This window comes from Rhinolophus ferrumequinum, chromosome 9 (genome assembly GCF_004115265.2).
Source record: "Rhinolophus ferrumequinum isolate MPI-CBG mRhiFer1 chromosome 9, mRhiFer1_v1.p, whole genome shotgun sequence".
NCBI lineage: Eukaryota > Metazoa > Chordata > Mammalia > Chiroptera > Rhinolophidae > Rhinolophus > Rhinolophus ferrumequinum.
The window spans coordinates 38,580,001-38,592,123 of NC_046292.1; the positions used below are offsets into that span (position 1 = coordinate 38,580,001).

Consider the following 12,123-nt stretch of genomic DNA (forward strand, 5'->3'; position numbering starts at 1 on the left):
AATATACCGACAAAGGTTCTTTTTAAAATGTAAGTAATATTTTTCAGATCTCTTCTTAACAAATGCAATTAGCCTCTCTAGCTAAAAAAAAGCATTTCTGGAAATAGTACAATCCATAAATCATCTAAATTAGCTGAATTAAAAAACAAGTAACATTTGGTGGGAAAAATGGCATAAATCAAATCCAATTTATGAGATTGGAGTATTAAAGAATACTTGGCCATGAAATGGCAAAAAGTTTTAATCTTAAGTGCCAATTATGAACAACTGGTAATGGCTCTAGGTTATAATACTGACTATTCTGAGACTGTGACAGCCAAGATCAAAAGATCAATGAGTGAAGCAGATTCTGCCAAAGTGGTGACAGAAATACTTGCCATCCTTGCATAAGTTTATGGCTTTATTTCATCTGATCTGTGGGGCCCATCTAAGAAATGACTGCTATATCTGAACAAAAACTTAACATGACTTAAATTCTTTAGCAGCAATATCTCCAACGGCAATAAAGCTTAAAACTCCTTGAAAATTGGCATTTTCTTCTGAAAAATTAAATTAACACACTTTCCCTTTTCCAAAGCAAAAGAAATGTATTGTTTTTGTTGTTAAGAGGAAATAAAAAGAATTTCAAGAGTATTTGTCTTCTTAGCCTTAGGCAAGATTTTAGACCTCAAAACCTATTCTGGCAACATTCCTCTCTTTTTAATTCGAGTGTGACATAGTGGAAGAACATGGGCTTTGAAGTCAGAGACCAGTGTTCAAATCCCAGCACAGTTAGTCACCAACTGTGTGTGTCCGAAGACTGTAACCTGAGTCAGTTTCCTCATTTATAAAGTCAAGATAATACCTCTTTATTACACAGGGTTGTAGGAAGAATAAGAGGTAGGATGTATATGTAAGGTGCTTATTTAGCACGGTGCCTGGCACACAATAGAGAGCTCCTCATCAATCTTTGCGTTTAACTCTATGTTCTTTAGTCTTTAACTCTTTCCTCCTTTTCTCTCTCTTCTCATCTTTCTGTCTTATTAGCCACAATATAGAAAGGACATATTCTTAAATTTAGACAGGCGTTTTTTTCAAAGAGATATGTTATATTTTCTATCCACAATTTTTAACTAGATAAAACAGTTCTCTTCGTTAAAAAGATAATCTCGATAAAACTGCCAGAAACAAATAAACAAAAATTAAGTTTTCATTTACATGGCCTTCTAATGATTTTTTTTGTTCATGTGATAATACAGCCTCTGATAGGTTTACTGATCTTATTATTATATAATGAAAAGGTGGTTTATGCTTAGGAAAGGCATGCCTTAAGAGTACCTCAAAGTGAATGTTTGGTCATGTCAATACAGGCAGCAATTAAAAACAAATTTGAAACATAATGTGATTTTTATGTTGAGTAGTAGGTCCTGTAAATCTGTTTTCCCCAAACTGAATTTCACTTACCAGACAGCCACTGTATAGGATGAAATAAGTCAATGTTGCTGAAGATGATAAATACTGTGGTACAGATGGGTAGAAGCAGCACTGACCAGGCAGTACTTGAAACTATCCTCCAGCCCAAAACCTTTAACAAACAAAATCATTCAATCATAGAGTCAGTTAAACTATTTCAGTTTATGCAAATCTTATCTTTTCATACAGGATGTTAATCACTAACATTTATACCCAGATCATAGTCCATGCAGCTATACATATACCCAATGATTATTACTAATAACTTTACATACCACTACAGAATATTGTCATATCAGTGAACTGATGCTTGTATTAGTCCCGAGTCAGGTACTACATTAAATATCACAGGGTGGAGGAGGCGGAATTGTCATTTAGTTTTACACCTGTATTTCACAACAACTTATACATGTCTCCCTAGGTTTAATTGATAGATGCATCAATATCTAAAGCTGTATACATTTTACAAGAACCATCTGTATAACTTTACAATGATTAGATATGCACTTCTTACTGGGCAACTAATGTATCATATTCATGTCTGAATTACCAATGCCTATCATACAAGAGACACAAGATTTACTGCTGAATGAGTGAATACAATAAGAGTGACTACTGAGGGATTTTAAGCATGAAAGTGACAACTGGACTTATATTTTGGAAGGTAAAACACCCTTGTGTTTGTTCGTAAGGTGGCTATGATGAAGGTGGATCAGAAGGGACAAGACCCAGACTGGAGACAGGCAATCCACCGCAACTGCCCAAGCCAAAGATTATAGTCAGTGACTGAAGGCGGCCACTGGGAAAAGAAAAAAGGGGAAGAAAACATTGCAGCCACATTTCTGATACACAATCTACAGGACATTGGTGATTGATAACATAGGTGGTAAAGAATCGGTAAGAGTGAAGGACTCAAAAGTTTTGGCTTGGGATACAGGCTAGATCAGATGGCTGTGCATTGGGGTAGAAGCACTATCCTAAGAGGGTTAGTTCTCCAATTTCTCTTTGTCCTCCACAAAATGGATGCAGAACTGCTGATACATTTTAAACGAGGAAGTATCACGTCGGTCCCACAGTGCATACATTCCTCTAATTTAACAAAGAATACCTACCTGTCCTGCTTATCTAGTCCCCAACTCCAGCCTCTGCTAAGGCCTTTCCAATTCTGAACATTCCTCCACACTTCTTATCCCAAGTAATCAACAAGTTGTTTATTTTGCACCTACTAGGTACACCATGCCCGCATAGACTAGTCCCCTATTCCCTACCCCAATTCCCATGCAGGCCATCCCTCCCACTCTGACCAGCTTCCACCAGAATTCGTCTCTCCCCCAGTAACGAGTATGCACTCAGAACGTCCCGCACGCACACACCCTGTAACCAGCTTTCCCTAACACGTCCCTCCCACCCTGTAACCAGCTTCCACTCAGGACGCCCCACATGACCCTGTAATCAGTCTCCCGGCACACTCCCCACGCGACACTAGAGCCGGACCCTCCCACACCCAAAGCGCACGCGCGGTCAGCGCCCGCCCACCCTCTCCGACCCCAGCAGCAGCCCAGCGCACGCCACAGTGAACGCAGCACTCACGCGCCACAAGATGTCCCGCGACCCGCCGAAGCAGGGCCGACTAGCAGCCGTGGCCATGGTGATGGCGGCCCCTACTCTGAGAGGTGCAGGAGACCGTGAGCCCGCCCGCCACCGCAGTTCAAAGGGAGGAAGGCCCCAGGAGGACCCCGGTGGGGCTGCCTCAAACGCCGCCTGAACGAAGCCCGGCCCAGTCCCTAACCCATCCTTTCGAAGTTTCGTCTGGGCAGGCCCAACGGACCAGAACTTCCCTGCAGACACGTGCCCACAGTGGCTTGGGACTCCAGAACCCGCCCTCTGGAATCGAAAAGTTCTCTCCGAAGCAGAGTCTAGCGTGGCGCCAGTAACTGGGGGCAGGGCTGCTGCATGCTGGGAACTGTAGTCTCCACGGCCCTGTGGAAGCAAGAGGAGTGTTGCACTCTGGGACTCGGAGTTCCAAAGTACAGCATGCTGGGAGTCGAAGTCCTCCTGGAGATACCTTGTGGCATGCTGGGAGTCTTAGTCTTTTTTAAAAGTCTACATTAGCCACAGTGTTGACAGATCGGAATTCTATAGTTAGAAAGATCTGGCGAAATGATGTCCCCTCATTTCTCTGCATTTTAGACCTCCTGAAAGTGAAATCAAACGACGTTGTGGCCCTCTCCAGAAAGGTACCCACTCATTTTATTGAAATGGAAAAATTTTCTCCCTAGAGGTGCATTTGGTTTCTTAAAACCTAGTTCCAGTTCTCCTGGATGATATTTTCTATAGAGGAGTGGAGAACATATACTCCCCAGGATAAACCTAAGTCTTTTTTTTTTTTTTTTTTTTTTTACCAAACTCGAAGCCTTGGGGAAGAATTTGGAAGGTTCAGCAAACTGAAAATGAGGCTCAGGCTCCTCCTCCTTTGATCATGCTTCTCTGGAGCCAGGCTGCACCTCTTGTTGGCTCTTGGGTAGCTCTGCTGCTGGTTTCTTGGGGGTCAGATTTCATGGGAAAGAACTGAAGATAGAGGGAGATCCTTGAGGGAAAATCCACACAGTAAAAGCAAAGTATATAACAGTCTTCAAAAATGCCTTTTTCTCCCTTTTAAACTAGCCTAGGGTGTTTGCAAAGTGTGATTTAACCTTCTGCCTATGGCAGAGACAGTAAAATGAAATTTATGGGTAAAGGTGAGACTACTTAGTGCTTCATCTCCAAGTATATGAGGAAGAGGCAGGATCAAAGGTTTTTCACATCAATATTTAAGTGCCTGAAAGGCAATAGGTAAAGGCTTTAGAGTCAGACAAACGCAGATTTGAATTCTAGCTCCCTGTCTAATAGCAGGTTAGGGTGGGCAAGTAACTCAACCCTCTTAGTGCATGAGTTCCCTCAACTGTAAAGGGGGATACAGTGTACACTGTCCTTTCTACCTCTAAATTGAGTCCCATTACCCACCTTTCACATAACATCATAGCTCTTAATACTGTTCGAGTATTTCCAGCTTTCTGCTTTCTAGGCATATAATACAATTGCACTTCATGGCCCTCTTTAAAGTTAACTATGGCCACGTGTCTATTCTGGCCACTGAATTGTGAGCAGAAGACATTGTGACATGTGTCGCTTACAGGTGAAAGATTTAATTGCCATTGTAAGACCCTGCAAGCTCTTTCCCTCAGGCACAGTAACTAATAATATTTGAGATGGTGATTGCTCCTTTGAACCCAGGACCTGAGTGACTAGAGTGGGCAGAGTTTCCCTCCCTATCTGTGACGGATTTGTAACATGAGCAAGAGATAAAACATTGTTGTTTTAAACTGCTGATATTTTGGAGTTGTCATTGCAGAATAACCTAATCTATCCTGAATGATACAAATAGTAAATCAATAAATGTAGTTACCTGAAGAGGGCTTGAAAAGCCTGTGAAAAACTTCATTTTATGTCTGACCTTATTAATTCACCCCACCAGCCAGGCCCTGTGGACATACACCAGACCAGAGCCCCTTCTGTCAGGATGCTCCTGCCTGGTGTACAAGCCCCATTTTTAGATACTCACTCTCCTAAATCATACTCTCAACGAATGCATCTGGTAGAATTGGTTATCTTAGTTTATAAGTTGTTCTCGGGATAAAGATGGGTACAGGTGTAAGAAGCAAAAACTGATCTTCTTTCAGATCCCTCACCTCCTCACAACATGTCTTGCTTTTTCTCCTTCATGCCTCTGCTTAAGCTGGACTCTGAGTCTTCAAATGCCACGTCTTCCATGAACCTTTCCTGTGGCATCTTTCCTTTTTCTTCTAATTCATATAATTCCACCATTCAGTGGCTACGTCCTGCCTCGAGTAGCACAATAGAGAAAGAACTAACTTTGGAGCCAGGCAATCCTGCATTCCAGTCCGAGCTTTACCCCTCCCTAGCTGAGGCAAGAGATCTTGCTTTGGTTGCACACTTACTTTATCTTGGACACTGGAAATCATATCATATAAATTTAATTGTCACACTTCCCCTTCAAGACTGATTGTATATATGATCTTTTACAGAGAAAGTCAAGCAGAGAGAGGTAAAGTGAAGCAGGGATTCACACCCACAGCTATTGGAATGTTTCAGCTCTTTTATATAAATAGTTTTTCACTGTGTGGTCTGTTTATTTGCTTGCTTTATCCTTTTTCACGTTTTAAAAGGTTTGTGTTATTTCCTTTACGTAACATCTTTAATCCCCTCTATTTGGGGAGGACAATTATTGTTGATTGTTCTCTCAGTGAATAACATTGACCTTATCTAATAACTTCCTCCTCCCATTCTTCAAATCCATCTGATTTGAAGCAATATTCTTTCACTCTCAGTAACTATAAAGCAATCAACAAGCTTATTCAGCCTTATAAATGTTCCCCTATTATCCTTCCATTATTAGTTATACTGTATATTTATTTTAAGGGCACCTAACCATTAGAAACTGTATTCTCCCCTTATAACCATCATCTATTTATTCTTAGTTCTAAAAGTAAATATATACTTAGGGCTCATCCCTTGTATGTCAATGTCTTACCGTCCATGTTGGGTTGTCTGAAGTACAGGTATACTCCCTAGCAGATACCTCAGAAAGGTCTCGTGAGAGTATTCCCTGTGTTAACATGTTGGTAACATTTTGTCTGTGACCTTTAAACCTGAAAATCAGTTTGGCTGATGTAAAATCCTTAGCTCATCTTTCCTTTCCTTGGGTATCTTAGATATGTTGTTACTCTATAGTCTTCTGACATAAAGTGCTCTTGTCAAAAAGTCTGACGACAATCTGACTTTTCTTTCCCTTATAAGTGAATTTGTCTTTTAGCCTAGATGCACCAAATATTTTTTCTTTAAGTACACTAGAAGTTTTACTAAGTATGTCTGTCTCAGTGTTGATCTTCTGGGTTGATTTTCCCAGGTATGAGGTATGATCTTTCTACCTGCAGTCTCAAATCTTTTTGGTTTTTTTTCAGGAAAGTTTTTTTTTATTATAATTTTTTGCTTTAATTTCCCTCCATTGCCTAATTATTTTCTTCTTCAGGAACATGTATAATATACCTTTAGCTATCTTTTCCCTAGTATCTTCTATACTTGTCATTTTTTCTTCAATTCTTTGATTTCTCTTTATTCATTCTGGAATTAAAATTTTTTCCTTTTCACTTTTTATTCCCTTAAGGCATTACCTGTTATGCAAAAATTATGTTATTCTGATATTCCTTCTAGTTTGGTCTGCATTAGTGAAATGAGGTTTCCTTTTCTTTCCAATTCTTTCCTGAGTTTTATTACCTAATTTCTGCATTCTAATTCTGATTTGTGCTTTTCTTTCTTGTACTATTTCCTTAATTTACTTTAGCTCATTTTGAAATATTAAGTTATAGTTTTTATCTGGTTTTTTGGACATATCTTTCTGGAATGCTTTCATTCATTAGGGATGTTATTCTGCTCCTTGTTCTCTCTCTCTCTCTCTCTCTCTCTCTCTCTCTCTCTCTCTCTCTCTCTCTCTTTTATAATACCTTCATTATGAGATTTGGCTGCAGTCCTTTCAGTTGCTCATCTTTACATGAAAATAGTTTTCCTTCACAGTTAGGAGGGAGGGGTGAGTCAGGATAGCTTTGCTAAATTCAAGGCTCTATAGCTTTCTTTTCTATGTTTTCACGAACTGTTCAAAACTAGGGCTTCAGGTGTTCTGAGATCTCCTGGCTCTGTTCCCTATCCACGTTCTCATCTGGACTTCATTTTCCTGTGCCCCAAATATCCCTGGCTACCCTATTTGTATTCTATTCCCTGCATTTTTTACTCTGGTGTCCTGGAACGACATTTTGTCTAGTTTTGAGAGGTCACAGAACTGGACTGCTCCAGCTTCTTCAGGCTTTACTTCCGACCCCTTGCACTCATCAGCTGTAGACTGGGTTGTACAAAACTCCCCTCCACACCTCAGGACTAGCTGCTGTTCTATCAGCCTCTGTACTTTGCAGGGAGTACCTACTGGCTCTTTTGAGGTTCTCTTATTTTTAGATTTCTCAGATGCCCTATTGCTTCCATCTGCTTCTTTCCATAAAAATTCTGGTACCATGCAAGTCTTTAAGCTGCCAGTGGTTTCCACCTACTTGAATTCTGGGGTTTGTGGTGATATCTTGTCACCCAATTTTGTTGTGGATGTTGTCCATAGGTTTTGGGTTTTGCTATCTCACTCGTTCTGTTTTTATGGGAGAATTCAGGAAGATTCAGAAAGTATGTTACTGCCACTGCCATCATCCCAGAATTCTTTTTTCACAATCCTTTGTATGATGCCAACCAGTGAAATCAAACTGACAATGGACAAACCACCATCATTAACTTTTATGAAAGTCAGGGCTCCAAGATGTAATAGTTGTCTATCTAAAACCCATTCTGACAGTGTGCCAGCCTCCCTTGCAACTAGGGGTGACCCTGTGATACAGTTCTCACCAGCCCCATTGGGTAGGGCTTTGGGAAAATCTCACTAAAAGGAAGGTTAACTCAATGGCCAACCCCTTTTGCCCTTTCCCTTCTTCCTGCCTATCAAGAGCTGAGCTGAGCTGGAAGAGTGCTGAGCTGCCAAGTGTCTGAGTAGAGTAGTGAAAATGAAAATAACCGTCAAGCCTTTAATCACTTTCTATAATAGTATAAGCAAGAGACTAAGTAGGAGAAAGTGCTGGCTCCTCTACCGTTCCTTTTTTCTCAAATACACCCACATTCAAACGTACTGGAATGCATCCCGCCATGGAATTTGAATGATTGGCTTCCTCCCCTACCCCCCCCCCCCCCCCCGTTCATTGGTCTGGTTAAACACAAGTTGGCTGGGGATTAAGGGAAAATCATGGCTATCTCAAATCATGCTAAATAATAATGAGTATAAATGAATTGCTCTGAGTGGGTCTGTACACTGTATTCAACCATCCTCTAACAATTTCACCCACAGCTTCAAAGTTTCTCTTGTTTACTTGCTACTTTTCTTAGAACTGTGGAATTCAAAATGAAAGCCACAGACAAATGACAACCTCAAATTTGTCTTCTTCAATGTTAAGTATTTATAGACTTAATATTTGGGGATTACTATAAGTCATTATGTAATAAGGTGGAGAAAGGTTGAATGTTTCTGTACTGTTATTCTTAATATTATTTTAAAAAAATTAAGACAAACTTAAAAAGAAAGAAGAACAGTGCCAGGCAAGGATCAGGTGGATTAGTGCAGTCGTGGCCATTATCTCACTGCCAAGGGATCCCTAAACAACAGGCTCCAGCCATTGTACAAACCCAAGAGGCTGGGAGGAGGGTGGGGGAGGAGGGTTGGGAGTGGAAAAGTACTGACTACGAAATCAGAGTACACAAAAACATCTTCAAGGCACCCCCCACACACACACACCACACACACACAGTAAGTTGTTCTTAGCAGAGGCACCTGAGGGAGGCTACAGCTAGGGTCGCCGACCCTTCCCCCCGTAAGGAGGCCTCCTGGACTAGGAATGTTGCTATGCGTAAGAGCATGGCTGGGGTGATGGTAGAGTGGGGCCGGGGTCCTTCACTGCAACTCCCCTCCGAGAGCTCAGTGCACTGGCTGTGCCCTTAGTCTACGGTGAGGCAAGCAGCTTTTCCCAGAGGCCTGTCAGTGAAGCTTTGTGACAGCCTATGGTCAGGCCTGAACGATCCCATGTAGGTTTTTGGCCTGGAGCTGAACTCCTCAATACTTACACTTAGCTGGGAAAAGAGCAGACATCTTGGAATTGAATCATGCTAAGGACTGCTGATCAGAAAAAAAAGTCAGAATCCCTGATGGCATTGGGAGCAACCATGTTAACCTGGGGCTATCTCCAAACTTGTATTTATATGAGAAAAAGAAAACTGCTAATTTGTTTAAGCCACTGCTTTCTGTGCTTCTATTACAGCTGAATACAATTTATTAGTGCTACGTGGGAGTACAAAGAGCATGGCTCCCAAATGGTGGTGCTGGCTGGTTCATGAAATTTTCACTGGTCCTTGGTAGGAGAGGAAAAGGAGGGGAGGAGGAGGGGGTGGTAGAAGAAGGGAAAGGGAGTCAAATATACGGTGATGGAAGGAGAACCGACTGTGGGTGGTGAACATAATGCAATATATAGATGATATATTATAGAATTGTACACTTGAAACCTATGTAATTTTACTAACCAATGTCATCCCAATAAATTTAATAAAAATGTTTTAAAATGAACAGTGTAGTTTTTCATAAAACTAAATTTAATTCAAGTTTTTAGTACTGAGATTATGCCTTCTGAATTATTTGGTATTATCAGGTCCTCTCTTTTATAAGAAGATAGTGCTAATTTATGATGCTGGTTATATCTAACCTCCCTACTTAAAATTTTTTGGAAAAATTTATCAGTCATACCACTTAAACATATTTAGTAGTAACTAAATCCCCCTCAAGTGTGGATATTTATATATGTTCCTGGGAAAAACTCAAGTTTTCCTTTACTCTAATACGACACTTCTGTGACCAGATGTGTGGGTTTGCCACACCAAGCAATTCTGACACTAACTGCCGGAGTTAGCAAAGACCTCACAGGTTAAGGGTTCAGTCCCACAAGACTGCTCCCCACTTCGGATGCCAGTTACACATAGTGGGGTCCCCCAGTTACGACAACTTCTGTCCGACTTGGCTACAAATTGGAGGTTCCCACAACAACCTCCTCAGGTTTGATAATTTGCTAGAGCAGCTCACAGAACCCAGGAAAAGTTTACTTACTACTGCTTATTTACTACAAAGGATATTTATTACAAAGGATATTTTAAAGAACACAAATGAACAGCCAGATGAAGAGATACATAGGGTGTCTGGAATGGTCCTGAGCGCAGGAGCTTCTGTCTCTCCCAGAGCTGGGGTACACTCCTAGCACATGAATTTGTTCACCAACCCAGAAGCTCTCCTAATCTGTTCTTTTGGGATTTTTATAGAGGCTTCCTTCCATAGGTATGATCGATAAACTGTTTGCAGTCTCTCTCCTCTCTCTGAAGAATGGGAGGTGGGGTTGAAAGTTCCAAACTTCTAAACATGACATGGTCTTTCTAGTGACCAGCTCTATCTAGGAGCCCCCCAAGAGTCTCCCATTACAAAAGATGCTCCATCACCCAGGAAATTCCAAGGGATTTAGGATCTCTGTATTAGGAACTGGGGTCAAAGACCAAATATTAGAACAAAATATTCTCCTAATACCCCCGTTTACAAGGGTTTTAGGGAGTCTGTGTTTGGAACTGGGCAGAAACATATATACATACATAAATACATACATACACACATACATATGTATCATTTTACAATGTGCTCCTTTCTTCAACAGGAGAAAAATCCTGCCACTTTTGGTAAGCGATAGGAAGGGGATGTTGCAAATGGCTGGTACAGGGCAATTCACAGGATCCACAAGTATAAGAATCACCACCTTGGGCAGCAGGAAGTAAGCATTAAAGAAAGAACGAGCCAGGTTACCAGTTCAGAGGGTGCCTGGAAGGTACAGAGGGTGACACCAAGTTCTCTGAAGAGTGCTTGAAGACGGAAGAAATATTTAGCTAGAGACTCATGGGGCACAGAACAGCTATCTTCAAACATCTGAAGTTAACCAAGTGAAAAAGCTCAGACTTGTTCTAAGAGGCGCAGGGGTAGAGCTAGGACCAACCAGTGACAAGAGCAGAGGAGCCTCTAACAGAACAGTTGTTGGAAGGAGAAAACGGCTGCCTTGGAGTGCCTGAGGCTGGCAACCCCTTAGCAGTAATCACTGGACCGGAAGAGCTACGAGAACAGGGACCTTGTCTGTTTTGTTTGTTGCTCTAGCCCCAGTACCTATGAGAATGATCAGCACGCAGTAGGTGCACAATATATATCTGTTGAGTGAATTATCGGGGGAATACTCAGCACTTGATGGGAGGTTTGCCAAGGTGACCTTACATTTACTGCCACCGGAATTTGTGCGCATCTCCCTTCATCTGCGTGGTCAGCCTTTTAAATCCAAATGTGTCTTTGTAGACTGCTCAGAAACACACAGGGAACTCCTGTCCTGAAGAGGGTAACAGGAGCAGTGGGGAATAGTCAGCCCTCACCTGGCAGAAGCTCAGCCTCTCGGACGGTGTGCATTTTTAATATAAAGTATAAAAAAGTACCTTGGAGGTGTCACTGGTTTCTCCTTTTGATGCACCTAGCCCGGAAGTCATGCCACCTTGAAGAGGTTCTCAAAGTGCCCTAAAAGAATTTTCTAAAATCATTGTCAAAATAGGTTATAAGTGAGCATGTTCTTTAAACCCACTGTTCCATACTTAAAGGAGGAAAAATTCAGACGTTCAATTTAACCCCCCACCACCACAGCTAGCACATTAAATCAGATTCTCAGCAGCCTCCAGCATGCTAAAGACAAAACATCGTGGAAGAACTTGAGGTCAAAATCATGAAATGCAGCCACAGATGTCACGTGAGGTATTTATTTTGCCACCATTGGGTTCAATTGCCCAGTATCAAGTCACCAAAGGTAAATTTTTAGGCTCCCAGTGAATCCCAACCAAGGTTCACAACTGTTTGGCCATGTTAGAATGGCAAGCATTTGGAGAGAAGAGGATCACCTAGGAAATCTGTACACTGAGAAG

At 41.4% G+C, this 12,123-nt stretch overlaps 1 protein-coding gene across 4 annotated transcripts in view; it reads right to left on the reverse strand.

The window, feature by feature from the left end:
* The window catches only part of NDC1 (NDC1 transmembrane nucleoporin), a 51,028-nt gene extending 39,247 nt beyond the window's left edge, over positions 1 to 11,781 (reverse strand). The window contains exons 1-2 of one of the 4 annotated variants that reach the window (XM_033114010.1): positions 3,043 to 3,280; positions 1,444 to 1,564 (exon numbers count right to left, since the gene is read on the reverse strand). In XM_033114010.1, the coding sequence (XP_032969901.1) occupies positions 1,444 to 1,564; positions 3,043 to 3,099 (178 nt within the window). In that variant the 5' untranslated portion in view covers positions 3,100 to 3,280. Of the gene's footprint in view, positions 1 to 1,443; positions 1,567 to 3,042; positions 3,484 to 11,646 lie in introns of those variants that run through there. The other 3 variants (XM_033114008.1, XM_033114009.1, XM_033114011.1) reach the window with 3 other exon arrangements.
* Positions 11,782 to 12,123: the final 342 nt, after the last annotated feature.